Genomic DNA, 14003 nt, shown 5'->3' on the forward strand with positions numbered 1-14003 from the left:
TTATATAGCACCCTTATTAAAAATAAAAACATTATCTGGACTGAAAATAAGAAAATACTGAAAGGAAGTTCTGTATGTACTCTGCCATGTGAGATAAAGTTGTAACATTAGCAGCAAACTAATAAGACAAAAGAGTTATGGATTTAGATCAGGGGGTCGTAGGATCATTCAGGAAGGACCGAGCAGCGTGTCTCTGACTGGTTCTGTGTCTGATGAGCCATCTGTCAGTGATCTAGAGCCTCAGAAAAAGCTTCACAGCTACCAGAGGTGCTTGTAGTGTTCAAACACATCTGTCCTGTGTTGAACAATTTTAAGATCCCACAGATGTTTTTTACAGTTGTCCAAAACTGACAGGCTAAAGTTGCATAGACACGATTTTCTCATGTCCACCGTCTCAGCTTTGTGAGTTCAAGTTTGCTTATTTGCCGATGGAATTGTCTTCAGCCTCACATGAATGCTGGGATAAACAAAAGCACCGTGTATTGGGAAATTTAAGTGGATAATTAAAGTTGTTGTGATTCATTGTGGTCATACAAGAATGTCCAAATCAAACGTGTATTTCAACATAGACCACAGAAAGAGTCAGAGGACAATAAAGTTGGACTCCATGGTAAAAGATAATTCTGTGTGAGTGAAGTTCAGCAGAAGATTTTAGTAGAGCTTCTCAACCCCAGAAACCATAAAATGTGCCAGCAGCTCAGCAGTTTTCCTGTAAGAGAGCTCCTGAGCACAAAAAGTATGCACTGCGTGTCCCATCACTCAGCCACTTCTACCTCAGGTCATTACTATAAATACCAACGTGTTACTATTTGACCAGCCTGGTAGGATAAATGTTTGGAGAAATAGCTTTCAGGCTTGTTGGTGGCATTACATGACTGCTACGTCTCAGGCGCTCGATGCCGTGGCCTTGGATCCTGCACACGACCACTTTGACGTATCGTCATGTGAAGCAGAAATGCCGCAGAGGGAAAAAAATCTTCAAAAGAAAGCTGCAGCCTGATTCACCGGCTGAGTGAGCCGCTGCGACAGGCTTACTATGTCACTGCTCTGTGAGGTTAAATGTAATATATGAGAGTGTTGGGCCAGACAAATGGGCAGTAAAACCTGCTCTTTGTTTCTTAGTTCGAGGACTAGAAGAGGAAGAAGAGTTATGTTCACACTTTCTGATTCTTTTTCATAATGGATCGTCTGTCAGTGACACACTCAAACCCCCATGATGCTTCTCAACACAGATTTTAGTCTACAACACCAAATGCAATTAAGCCTTGTAAATGAAACTTGATTAAAAATATAAATGTTAGTTTGAGAAATCAAAGTAATCTAATGCAATGCTCCAAAAACTCTTCACTTTTCAACAGTAATGAATAAATGTTGCCCGTCACATAAGAAACTGTTTGACTAAAATTGGCTTGAAATTATAAATATGTTCATTTTATAATAATTTTCAGACATTAACTCTAAATGAATGCCGATGTTGATTTGTGTCAGATGTACAGAAACCTCACTGTTGTCTAATAAACCAGATAAAACCACATTATTTGTGGATAATATGACAATGTTGTGTCTGCCAAGAGCTCACAACAGCATACTTTTCCTGACCACGGCGATTTCTACACACGCACAGACGCGTGCACATGATTCATGATGTCCTGCACACGTTGCCCAAAGTTTGTCCACTGCATTGGATAACGACACAAGCTAAATGTGTATTCTCAGGCTAGCCACCAGTGGCTCCTGGAGGTCGACTGCAGAGAAAGTGGTGCACCAAAAACCTCCTTTGGTTGCTTTCAGATTTCCACGGTTGGTACAGTCCTCACTTCCACTCAGTTGGCGACCACAGAAATAGTAACCAAAACAATCGCAACTGGAAAAAAGGCCTTATCGACCCATCTGGGGCTTTGACCATCAACCCCCTCAGCTTTTTGCAGCTGCTCAGCGAATACTCATTTATCCCTCACAACGGGTGATTGCAAAGACTCCAGTCCAGCCCACTGGATGGTTTTGGAAAATGTGAAGGTGGACATAGATTTGGGGATTTAAAGGTATTTTTATATGTTTTACAACTTCTACTGATTAAGATCTTCTCTATTTGTTTATAGTTGTTCTCTTCTCTAAGAGAGAACAGCTCTTTTACTCAGTGTGATTGTTTTTAATGTACTCTTAATTTGATCTGTTATTGTATATTTTACACATGTTTGTATGGGATATTGTATTTGTTTTAAATGTTATATACCTATGTGGTATGTGACTTTTGTTGCCATGATGCCAGGTCTCGCTTGGAAATGAGATTTTTAATCTCAATGATATTTTTTACCTGGATAAATAAAGGATTAATATGGCGAGTCATACTGCACGAAAGTAACAGATAAATAGTTAAACGACAGAAAAGTCTCCTTTTTTTCCCACAATGGGTCAACGGTACAGGATATAGAGAAATCTGGCCAATTAGCTGCCAGAACCTGTCGTGTAATTTTACCCATTAATTTCTTCATTCTGACAGATTTCATTTATTTACCACAGCAGCATTTTCTTTATCACGTAGAAAAACTGACACGTACTGTTGAAATTGGCCTTCTTTAACCTTCTACAGTTCTGACTTCAGCTATATTTTGCTATAGCAAAAGAATAATCAGACAGAAATGCCAACACCTGAACTTTCAAAAATCATTCATCACTGCGTGTCATCGGCCAGCTTTATGGAAATGCAAAACGGAATCAATACCAGCATTCGGTTTGGAGAGTGGGTTCAACAACTGAATTAAATGGACTGTGAATGCTCGCTCACATACACACAAACACAAACAGGCAGCTTATTCATTAGAAAAGCACCCCCGACCAGAAAGATGGCTGTTCTCTTGCATAACCACCGATCCTATAGCTAATTAAGAAGATCTGATCGTTAGTGATTCTTGACACTTTGCACCTCTTCAGTTCCCCTCTCCTAAAAACTGTAGGCAAACACGGAGCTGTTCCTACTGCTCGCCAATTATGGCGGAGCCTTTAGGCTCACTAATCCGCTCAAACGAGTGTTAAATGGGCTCTCGAAAGAAAAGTTAAAAATAGGCCTTCCATGGGTTAGCACATATTGACTCTGGTACAGTAAACTGCTTTTGCTGCAGCTTTCTGCACTACAAGGAGATTTGAAAAGCTAAATACTGGAAACACTCATATGGAGTGCATAAGAGGGGCCTTGGGCTATTATCTGTGTTTCCCATTGTGAGCTTTTCTAGCTTGAAGACGTCCCAATTAGGGATGGGTATCGTTTAGGTTTTATCCGATACCGGTGCCAAACCGGTACTTTTGAAACGGTGCCGGTGCTTACACGGTGCTCGAACCGGTGCTTAAAGAATTGAGAACACAAAATTGGTCCAAAAACCTCTCATGTTCAGCTGTTTTTTTGTAAAAAGATAACAATGTTAGCCTTTTCTGCAGCTATAGGGCATATATGGCATCACTCTTGGCTGGAAGCAGCTTAAACAATGGAAAAAACACAAACTTTGTCCAAAAACCTCTCATGTTTAACTGTTTTCCACTTTTTCTTTGGTCATTTTAGCCTTTTTGGCCAGGGTGAAGGGAGTATCTGCCATCAAACAAGAAGACAGCTGCATGTAGCTATGATGATGTTTGCTAGTTCACCTTACATGCATTAATGTAATAACGTGGTTAGCCTACTCAACGTAAATTACACACGGACAACATTAAGCTGCTCACGCAGAGAAGAACGGCTGCTGCTGCATCATCATCCTCATCATTTCTGCTACACTGGCAGGGCTAGGGGCCAGGACTCTACTCTTCGGGTTTTTGGGGGATGTTGCTAACTCCGGGTCCGATAACAGGCACCACACCCGCAGTAGATGTGCTCGGTGTGAGGTCTCGCAGCAAGCTATCAAATACGGCGCATTTCTCGGCTTTAAAAAAGCCGCTATGCGTCGCCAGGTGTTACATCAGATTTGAGGTGTTACCTCCTTTGACAGTATCACAGTATCACCTTAAAGCACTTGTTGCAGCTGCTGAGTTTGCATCTTTTGCTGTGAAGTACAGCCAGACTTTGACCGCTTCCTCTTGGGCATTTTTAATCTGTAGCTCTGCTCTAAAAGAACGTACGTACCTGGACCCGCCTACTATCCTCGGAAACGTAAAATGATTGGCTAGAATCTAAAGTGTATCACAGCTCAGGAAAAAAAAGCACCGAAATAAAGCACCGAAATGTGCGCTGCTTTTCGGTCTGGTTACTACCGTTTATGTCAGAACACCGGTACCCATCCCTAGTCCCAATGAAGCGTGAGGCAGAGTTATTTAATCAGAAAGAGGATATCTTAACTTTCCTTATAAATAGAGAAGCCGCAGAAGGAGATGAACTCACACAGATGAAGAAGTGCACGAGGGAAGTTATCTAGTATTACGCGTGATTATTAGATAACTGTATGAAAAACAGCTCCATCAAACAGGGCATGGCTACTTTTGTTGGCTCTCTTTAGCTCATTAACCATCTATCTAATTAGCTGAGGTCCAGTGGGCGGGCTTGTTGCACAGGATGCACACAGACACACACCAAATGCACACTTTACAAAACAGACACAATTCTAAATCAGCGCTATTAAAACTTTCACAGCCCGGCCACACCTACTTCGTTTATCTCTTTGTCTCGTTAAAGCGAGTCGAGCTCTTGCTCCCCTCCCCCGCTATCTGCTGCTCTATGAAGCTTCTTAAAAATGCTCCCTTGAGTCCTTCATATCAGAAATACGCACCCTGTCCAAGCAGAACGGAGACAGAAAAGCTTTTACACAATCTATCCAGATATTTGATAGCTCAGCTGAGGAGCGAGGCGAAAACCTGACAGAAATATTATCATTATTGTCTCTGGTGGCAGCATCACAGACTGCTGAAAATGTGTCTGGAGCAGTCGGGGTCGAACTTGTGCTCGTTCTGCCTCTCACCCCGTTGTGTTCCCTTGTGTTCACACTCTTGCATCAAAAAAGATCCGTGCCTGCTGGGGCTCGTGGATGTCAGCCAACCGAACACAACATCTCACTGGACGGATAAACCATTCCACACTGATGAAGCAAACTGCTTATCTGCTGAAGGAAAAGGCAGAATTTCATCATCTAAAAATTCTGCTTTGTCCTTCAGGTGGTGGGATAAACATTTGCTGAAATCATACTAAAGTAAATGGACCAATTTTCCAATTTTAAGAAAATGGTTTCTTGTCAAAAGAATCTACATCTTTTTTAAATTCTAAGGTTTTACATATCAAGACTTAATAAAAAAACATCTGGTTCTGTAAGAGGTTACCGTGTCATTTATTTATTTGGGAAAAACTGAGCCAATATGCAGAAGCAGTGTGTGGAAAACTAAGTGCACCCTTACTGCAAAATTAAGAGGGTGAGTACAGCCAGGTGCTGCTACTGACATGCACTTGATTCGTTGATCATCAGTAAGTGTGAGCATCTCCATAAAAGCAGAGGTTTTGGGTAGTTTGCTGGTCTGGAGCATTCATGTGTGCGTTAACACAATCCCAAGAAAGAAAGACATCAGCAATGACCTTAGAGAGGCAATTGTTGCTGCCCATCAATCTGGAAGGGCTAAAAGGCCATTTCCAAACAATTTGAGGTCCATTATCCTGCAGCGAGAAAGATTATTCATGAGTGGAAAACATTCACAACCGTCATCAGTCTACCCAGAAGTGGACGTGTCGGGGTGGCTGTAGCTCAGGTGGTAGAGCAGGTCATCTACTGATCGGAAGGTTGGTGGTTCGATTCCTGGCTTCCCCTAGTCTGCATGCCAAATATCCTTGGGCAAGATACTAACCCCAAATTGCTCTCCGATGCATCCATCGGAGTATGAATGTGTGTGAATGTTATCTAGAAAGCACCTAGAGAAATGTGCTTGTGTGAATGGGTGAATGCACAAGTTGTGTAAAGCGCTTTGAGTGCTCAGAAGAGTAGAAAAGTGCTATATAAGAACCAGTCCATTTACCATTTACGTCCCAGCAAACCGACACCAAGGTCAGACCATGCAAAGCTCAGAGAAACTGTATAAAACACGAAACACATCTCAGACTCCACAGGTTACAGCGAGCATGCTAAATGCTAAAGTTCAAAACAGCACAATTTTAAAAAATAACAAGTATGACTCATGTGGAAGGTTTGCCAGGAAAGAGCCTCATCTTTCTAAAAAAACACGACAGGGCGGCTCGGACCATCACGCACAGCAGCACAAACACTTCATACCAGCTGTCGGGTTTAAGTGAAGACTGATAACTTGGCTGGACGTTGCTATTGGCCAATATTGGCTCTGTTGACCGATATGGGCCTATCGCCAAGCAACGATGCATTTGGAAATGTCAGCTGTTGACGATTCTGTTGTTCGCGTCAGCGTAGAAAGAAGATTTCTTTATTTTCTTGGCACAAGACGAGAAATAGTTATAAAAAAACACGATACACAAACAGAAACGATATCAGTATCTGCATCTGCTATAGGCCGAATTCATACTTAAAACAATGGTAAATGGACTGATTCTTATCGAGCGTTTTTCTACTCAAAAGAGTACTCGAAGCGCTTAATACAACATGCCGCATTCACTTTTTTTGTGATTTTAAGTGCTTACTGACTTTCATACTTGGATGCATGCATTGGAGAACTTCGTCCGTTAGATACACAACAAAGCACTATTTTTGGTAGCGCATGCTAGCGGGCCGTCGTTATTACCGTGTTGTTTGGAAAATACTAGGGATGCAACGATACCAATTTTTTCAAACCGATACGATACCAATACTTGGATCTGAGTACTTACCAATACCGAGTACAAAAACCGATACTTCTACCACACACACACACACACACACACAAATGCAATGAATTGGAAGACAGGTTTTATTTTATTCTCTGCTGATAATAAATAAAATCTTAATAAAAATGACCACAAAAAAATTTCAAGTGAAAAATAAGCACTTCTCTTAAATTATTGCAGAGTCTCCACATTGTAATTTTACAAAATATCACTGAACTATTGGCACTGTCTCGAGCTTTCAGAATAATAAATAAACACTTCTGTTTGGAATAAAATGAATACAAATTAGGTTTGAGAATAAAATAAATGTTTAAATTATTGCAGAGTGTCCATATTATAAACAAACAAACAAAATAACTAAAGTATTTGGCATTGACAAACAAACTCCTCATCAGTCCACTGTGCCGTTAAACCAAGGACTGACATCGCACACACACTGCTGACATTTTGTTTAGCCTAGCTACAGCAGCCTCCAGTTTCTCTTTTTTTTATCTGGAGCCGCCAGTCTCACTCGCCTAACCCTGTGCCTATTTAGCGCGGGATGTCCCCCTAGTGGCCAATCTAAAAAACTACAACAAAAATGACAATCCACCCTCTGATTAATGAAATAAGTTAGTATCGGTTCGTGGTATCGGTTAACTTTTACGAGTTAACCGATACCACATTTTACAGTATCGGTCCCGATACCCGATACCAGTATCGGTATCGGTGCATCCCTAGAAAATACGACACACTTAAAATCAATCCTTTGATTTTTCTGAAAATCGACAGAGCCCCTTATAATCCCGTGTGCCTTATGTATGAACTCTGGTTGTGTTTACTGACCTCGAAACGATTTTATGTGCACGGCGCTCGAAAATCTGTCAAATGTTTCAGTACGACTTTGCTAAGCTACGAATCCGCACCGCTTGATGGATTGTCGGAGCGTTACGGCTATCGTAGGCGGAGCCTCGCGGAGTGATACGTACTGTGCTTCAACATAATATTACCGTATTGTGTGTGTATAACCTCTTTTTAAGTTTTGTGGATATTATACTTGGTTATGCTGAGGATATGTCGGCCAGTTTCCACTGGAAATGCCTTTTGGTTAAACTGTCAGCAACGAATTTGCACTGTTACATTTTTATATAATTTTAATGCACATAAAAAACAGCTGCTTGTTTAAGTGAAAATACATTGATGGGGTTTTTTGCACTAATAAAGTTGTGGAGTTGTAAAATATTTTGTCTAGTGTCAATTATATTGTCAGTTATATCGTTATCGCAAATTTTCAAATGTATATCATGATAAATATTTTTGGTCATATCGCCCTGCTCTAGCCACCCCACTAGCTTTTCAGTACTATCAATTACTATCAGTAAAATTGCATAATTAGCATATCCGTCTTATTAATTTTGCTTAATGACTGGACAGTATGTGGCAGCACAGTGGTTATTGCAGTTAACGTGTCAGTTATTTATTGCATTTATTCATTTATTTATTGCTAAATTGCTCACAGGTGCAAATGGATGTCTGTGTCTACATGTTAGCGCTGCCTGCCTGGTATAGATGGACTGGTCCATCCCCAGCATCACTTTTAAACAGTCTTTTCAGATTTAAAAACAAAATACGCAAACTATCAAAACAAAGAGCAGATGCACACATTTGAAATTGTTCGCAGCGTTTAGCAATCATGACGAGCCACAAACGTTCCACAAGATTTAAGCGAGTTGTTATCCGACCACAAACAATTGTCGTGTTCCATTCATCATTTTTATGAGGTAATAAATTAGTGTTGAGTTCATATCTATTTCAGCTTCTGTGTCGCAGTTTCATTTTATCTTCCTCCGTTTTACAACCATTTTAGTGAAAAAAAAGTTTTATTATGGTTCCCAGGACTGTTTATGTTGTGTATCCTTGGCGTTCCCACGTATGCTTGTTGCCTGGACACAATAACACCAATAAACTGTGTAAACAAATAACTGCTTGGAAAGAGACAGCCATTATTTTTTTAGCTCGTGCTGCTAAAGTCTCATAGCAGCTTCGGCTTGGGACCGCTCTGTGGCCAGCAGGAGACACGGTTGCGATGGCCCGCAAGATGAATCTGAAAGACCAGTTGATTCTGAATAAAGCCTCCGAAATGAAATTCATTAAAACTGGTTTCTCCTCTATTATAATTTTATTTAACTTTGGATGATTAAAAACTCGCCCGAGACCCAGATTTAAGAGAGCAGCTCCCACAATCTTGGTTACGGGGACCTGACAGGCAGCGTTCTTTGATCTGAGCTTCGTACTTCAGTTTGTGTAAACTGTATCAACCATTTCGATTGTTTATAGAATATTCAGTGAATATGGCCAAATTGTCAGAGACGTTTTCCCCCCCTCAGTCATTCTATAAAGTGTTTACCTTTTGTCATTTCACATTTCACTGTGACTGAGTTGCTTCTGTGTGCAAAATGTTTGAAAGGATTCAAATCAAATCCTGAGCCGTCAGATGAAAGACGATCACGTCAGAGAGAGAAGATTAAAGCTTCTCTCTGTGTGCCAGGCTCCTTCCCCTTCATCCATTCTGCACTCTTTGGTGAAAGAAAACTAGCATGGAAAATTAAAAGAAATAAATGCTTCTGTCATGGCACAAATGACTGTGGCGAGTTGCAGGGTTTGTTTTGATTTGCCATTTCCAAGTGTTCTGTTAGATATTAACAAAAGTGAGTTTTAGGAGGAAAACTTTCAAAATTCCCATTTTAGACAGAAATGTTGTGGAGCAGTAATGTGGCAGTTCAGCGGCACTGCGATGATTCATAACTTTCTCTTTCTGTAAATATAAAACACCTACACAGAGCATTAGTTACAGGAAACAAAAGACAAAGAGGAGAGGAAGCTTGCCTGAATGCTGCTGTTAGACTGTCACAGTCTGAGCGTGCATACATTTGCCACATATTTCCAGTGCGTATTTCAGCTGTGCAGATGTTCATTTTCTTTTTCCACTGACAAGCTCATAGCTTCAAAACACCCGAGGAAGGGACAGCGACCACAGTGTCAAATATTTAGTTCAGGGTTAGCAGACAGGTTTCATATTACAGTTCAGCTAAGGGTGAAACATTCAGTGGTTAGCATTATGTCTGAGACTATGTCAGCTGAATCTGATGACAAGTCTAAAATTACGAGTGCCGTGAACATGCGAGTGCTCTCAGCGAGAAAGAGGGAGAACGAAGTTAGGGGGAAAAGTGATCCATATACAGACTGAGATGCCCATAATCTTTCTGCCTCTAACAGGACTCTGCTTATTCTTATTTTGCTCTTGATGGGCATATCTCGTCTTTGTGCGTCCAACTTTTCATTCATGTCTTAATTCTGCTGCACATGATCGCCCTTAAACCCCACGCTGAACCTCACCAGGCCTTCTTCAGACCATTTCTGAGAATTGCTAACACCAACACTTGTGTCATACCTCGCCGGCTGTTCACTAATTCTTTGTCACACAACTGTTTGTTAAGCTTTTCCGGTCCTGTGAAAAACTGAGTCCAACTCCACGAATGTCTGTCTGCAGAGACTGTTTAAAATATACGTGCACAGTCGTCCCACCTGTTTGAAGAATATCACCTCTCAACTGTATCGTACAACAACCTGTTCTCCACTCGGCTTGGACGTGTGGCCTTTCAGATCAAATATAAACACTTTTAAAAACCCATCTTAGAGTTTTTACAAACATAGTGGCACGTACCGAGAGCCTAACCAGAGGTTTTCTGGTTAAGCTCTCGGTGGCTGTCTTTGCTAAGATTATTTAAGTTTCCAAAGCGAGCCGCTTCACCAAGCAACAGGTTTGTACCAACAACTTTGAAGAGCTGCAAACGCGACGACCAAGCACAACATTAAAACCTGGCGACAGGTGAAATTAATAACATCGATCATCCTGTCACAATCTAATCTGCAGAGAAACCTTGGGTCCTGCAATTCACGTGCAAGTTAATTTAATACCATCAGCCACCTAAACATTGTTGGGAAGCCAAAAGCAATGGTTTTAATTAAGAAAGTAAAATAAATTGTGCCCACTTACAGAGGCAGATTGTGTCACAGTGATTTAGAGAAATACCCTGAGTGGAACACAGTAACAGAACAGTGTCGTTCCTTCGTTATGAGCACGCTGTGACACCTAAAAGTGGGATTCACTGTTGTGTTTGAGTCAGATTTGCAGCTTTGCATTCTCTGCTGTGTTGGCCAGTGTTTTGTTTTATGCAAATATCATGTGTGTGTTGTTGTGTGTTTAAAGGAAAGAGCAGAGCGTCGTGTCCTGCCTGAGCTCATCTTGGTTTTAGCTGATAAGCATCCAAACAAACAGTCACCACAATTAAAAAGATAACTTGTGAGATTTGTTGCGTAGAGAATACACTTTTCTTCAGTGCATTATTGAGGTAAAAAAAAAAAAATTTTACAAATTATTATGTTAAAAATTTATTAATCATTTGAGAACAAACCAAACAAAGGAAAAGCTGCCCAAACAAAGTCAGTTCTGCACATCTAAACCGTTTATAAACTTTAGTAAACCTCACTCATCTCACTAAAGTCTTACTCTCTGGATTGTTATCAAAAAGAACGAAAGTTTTCAGCCAGCTGCAGTCTCCAGCGCGCACATCCATCCCGAAACATGCCACTTCCCAACATCGCTGCTATGCTTTAGTTTAAACAGAGATTATCGTGTTTACACACCACCCAGCCTCCAGTAGTCCAGTAATAAATCTCATATCATGTTATGAGAAACACTCGTCCTATAATTGATATAAAACTGTTTGAAATATTTTATATTCTATTCTTATAATTAAAAGCAGTTTGAGAAACGCTGACATGATTTCGTATTTTATGTTGAAAGGAAACAAAAACTTCTCATTTTCCTTCACATGTCTGAGGTAAGTAAAAGGCGTGAATGGCACAGGGTTGGTGCTTCTTTCGCTCTGGAAGAGAAGGCGAGTGAACTCTGTTCAACAGAAGTGCATCCAAACCCGTTTCTTTTACACTGTTCTGGCAGGATGCGTCTATTTCTTCCCGTTTTAGGATCTTCTTTGTGATATTTTTCAAACAAAACTCATAGTTTAGCCCAGAAATATTCGAGTGCCTTAATCAGAAGAGCATCCGTTAAACCACGGTGTGTGGGACTCACCTATAACGAACCACAGGAGCGCCTGTTTCTGCAGAGCTGTGTAGGTTTGCGAGCCCATCCTGTCGCTCTCACAACGATCCACTGACTGAAGTTTTGCAGCGAGGAAGTGAAGGGAACGGCAACTAACAAGAGCTCAACGAGTAATTGGTAGCATCATAAATAACTGCTGTTTAAGAAGCCCATGTAATCCGGACGCACGGTCAATCAGCCCCAATAAAAGCTTCACTGTGTCACCCTGCGCAAACCGCTCGGGGGCGAGCCGAGGCTGCTCCTTGTTCCTGCTGTAGGCTACCTCAACTCCCCCGAGTCCTCCTGTCACCGAGTCATCCAGACGTGAAACATAATGAGTCGTAAAGTTGCAACTCTCTCTCCAACAAGCCGTCCACAGGTCTGAAGAAATCCGAACAACGTCACTGGAAGCGTGCAGTGTTTGGTTCAAGCGCTCTCGTGCGCAACGGGACGCACCAGAATGGAACCAGTGGAGCTGAGCGACTGTGTCAGGGTTCACTGCTTCCCCCCGAGGACATAGGTCCCGGTTAGCGATGGGGACACCGGACAGACCCAAAGAGTGCAGGAAGGGGGAGCGGGGCTGATTTGGAAGAGCGGAGGGAGGGGGAGGGCGCTGGACTTCTTTTCTCACTCTTTGATTGGTTAAATTAGAGAACACAGAAGTCTGTAAAAGATATATCTATTACTATAAATAAACAATAAACGATATATCCAAATAATTAAAAAAAAAACTAAATGATCAAAAACTATGAGAGAACTCATGAAAATAAAAATAAACAGGTGCAAATAAAAACTCGATTAAAAGACAGAGGAGTCTGCAGAGTTCAGAGTTCCATCTGAAGAAGCTGCAACAATAAACTTTAAAGTCCAAAAAAACAAGAAATGTATAGTTTTGTGATTCTATACAAAATTATATTCTCTTCACTATATTCTATTCACTGTGCATGAGGACAGGTGCAGCGAGTGCGGATTCAAGCGAGGCACGGGCTCAGAGCAGTTGTCCAACAGCGACATCTAGTGTTCATATGGAGCGTTACAGAGCGATTTACATCAAATACCACAACTCCAGTCCTCAGGAGGTAAAGTTGGTGAAATAAGTGTTTATTTTTCTCCTCCATAATTGTATATTTGCACCTCTTGTGTAGATGTAGGCCACTGATAAAAACTGTTTCAATTTAAGCTGTTTTCATAGCCATTATCAGATTCAGGAGGTTACATAGTTTAATTTGCAGTATTTTTTTTCTATAAATTTTTAATATGTACAAATAAGAATATTTTTTAAAGAAATAAAATGAATAGAAGCGACAGATTTTACTTTACAGCTTTAGCATTAATTAATATAATATTCAGAAGCTGCAGAAACATAAACCTACTCGTGTATTTATTAAAACTTCATATTCTATGGAAAGGCACTTTGATTGATTGATTGATTGATTGATTGAATCTTTATTTTGAACATGTTAAAAAAGTACAACAACATAGAATTAAAAGAGACAAATAAACAAAGCAAAACAAAAAGAAAACGAGCAACCACAACTACAAATAACTTTCATGTTCAAACTTTTGAAAGTTTTTTCTGTGTTTGTTTGTTTGTTTTCATTTACGTATGATGTATTTTAAAGTGTCAAAACAAAATGTCATCAAAAGGTCTAAAGCTGACTCATATATGCATTTATACAGGCCTTCGTGTCATTCCCTTAGGTGTGGCTTTGTAAAATTATGATATCAGAACTACAGAAGAAGCTCAGAGACAATTTAAATTCAGAAAGTGGCACGACTGAAAGGAAACCTGAAACTGGCCAAATCATCTCCCACTGACAGAGTCAGGACCCAATTCCCTCACCGCGGGCTCCACAGATAAGGTCAGACAGGAGGATAAAACAGAAGAAAAAGAGTTATACACAAGGTCAACAACGCCACTGCTGTGCTGCCAGCGCAGGGACTTAAAGAGGAGACAACTGGAGAAAAAAAGTCAGATCCATCTGTTCAGCTGAAATGCAAAAGTCCAGAGGAAATGACACCACATTCTGCAAAAACAAAGTGAGAGGACACAGAATATGGTCTCTGACA

At 40.7% G+C, this 14003-nt stretch overlaps 1 protein-coding gene across 2 annotated transcripts in view; it reads right to left on the reverse strand.

The window, feature by feature from the left end:
* Nucleotides 1-12532, reverse strand: part of ramp1 (receptor activity modifying protein 1) — an 82968-nt gene extending 70436 nt beyond the window's left edge. The window contains exon 1 of one of the 2 annotated variants that reach the window (XM_085135247.1): nt 11925-12532. In XM_085135247.1, the coding sequence (XP_084991373.1) occupies nt 11925-11982 (58 nt within the window). In that variant the 5' untranslated portion in view covers nt 11983-12532. The remainder of the gene's footprint in view (nt 1-11924) is intronic. The other variant, XM_085135248.1, reaches the window with a different exon arrangement.
* Between the last annotated feature and the right edge of the window lie 1471 nt (nt 12533-14003).

This window comes from Neolamprologus multifasciatus, chromosome 16 (genome assembly GCF_963576455.1).
Source record: "Neolamprologus multifasciatus chromosome 16, fNeoMul1.2, whole genome shotgun sequence".
NCBI classification, from domain to species: Eukaryota; Metazoa; Chordata; class Actinopteri; order Cichliformes; family Cichlidae; genus Neolamprologus; species Neolamprologus multifasciatus.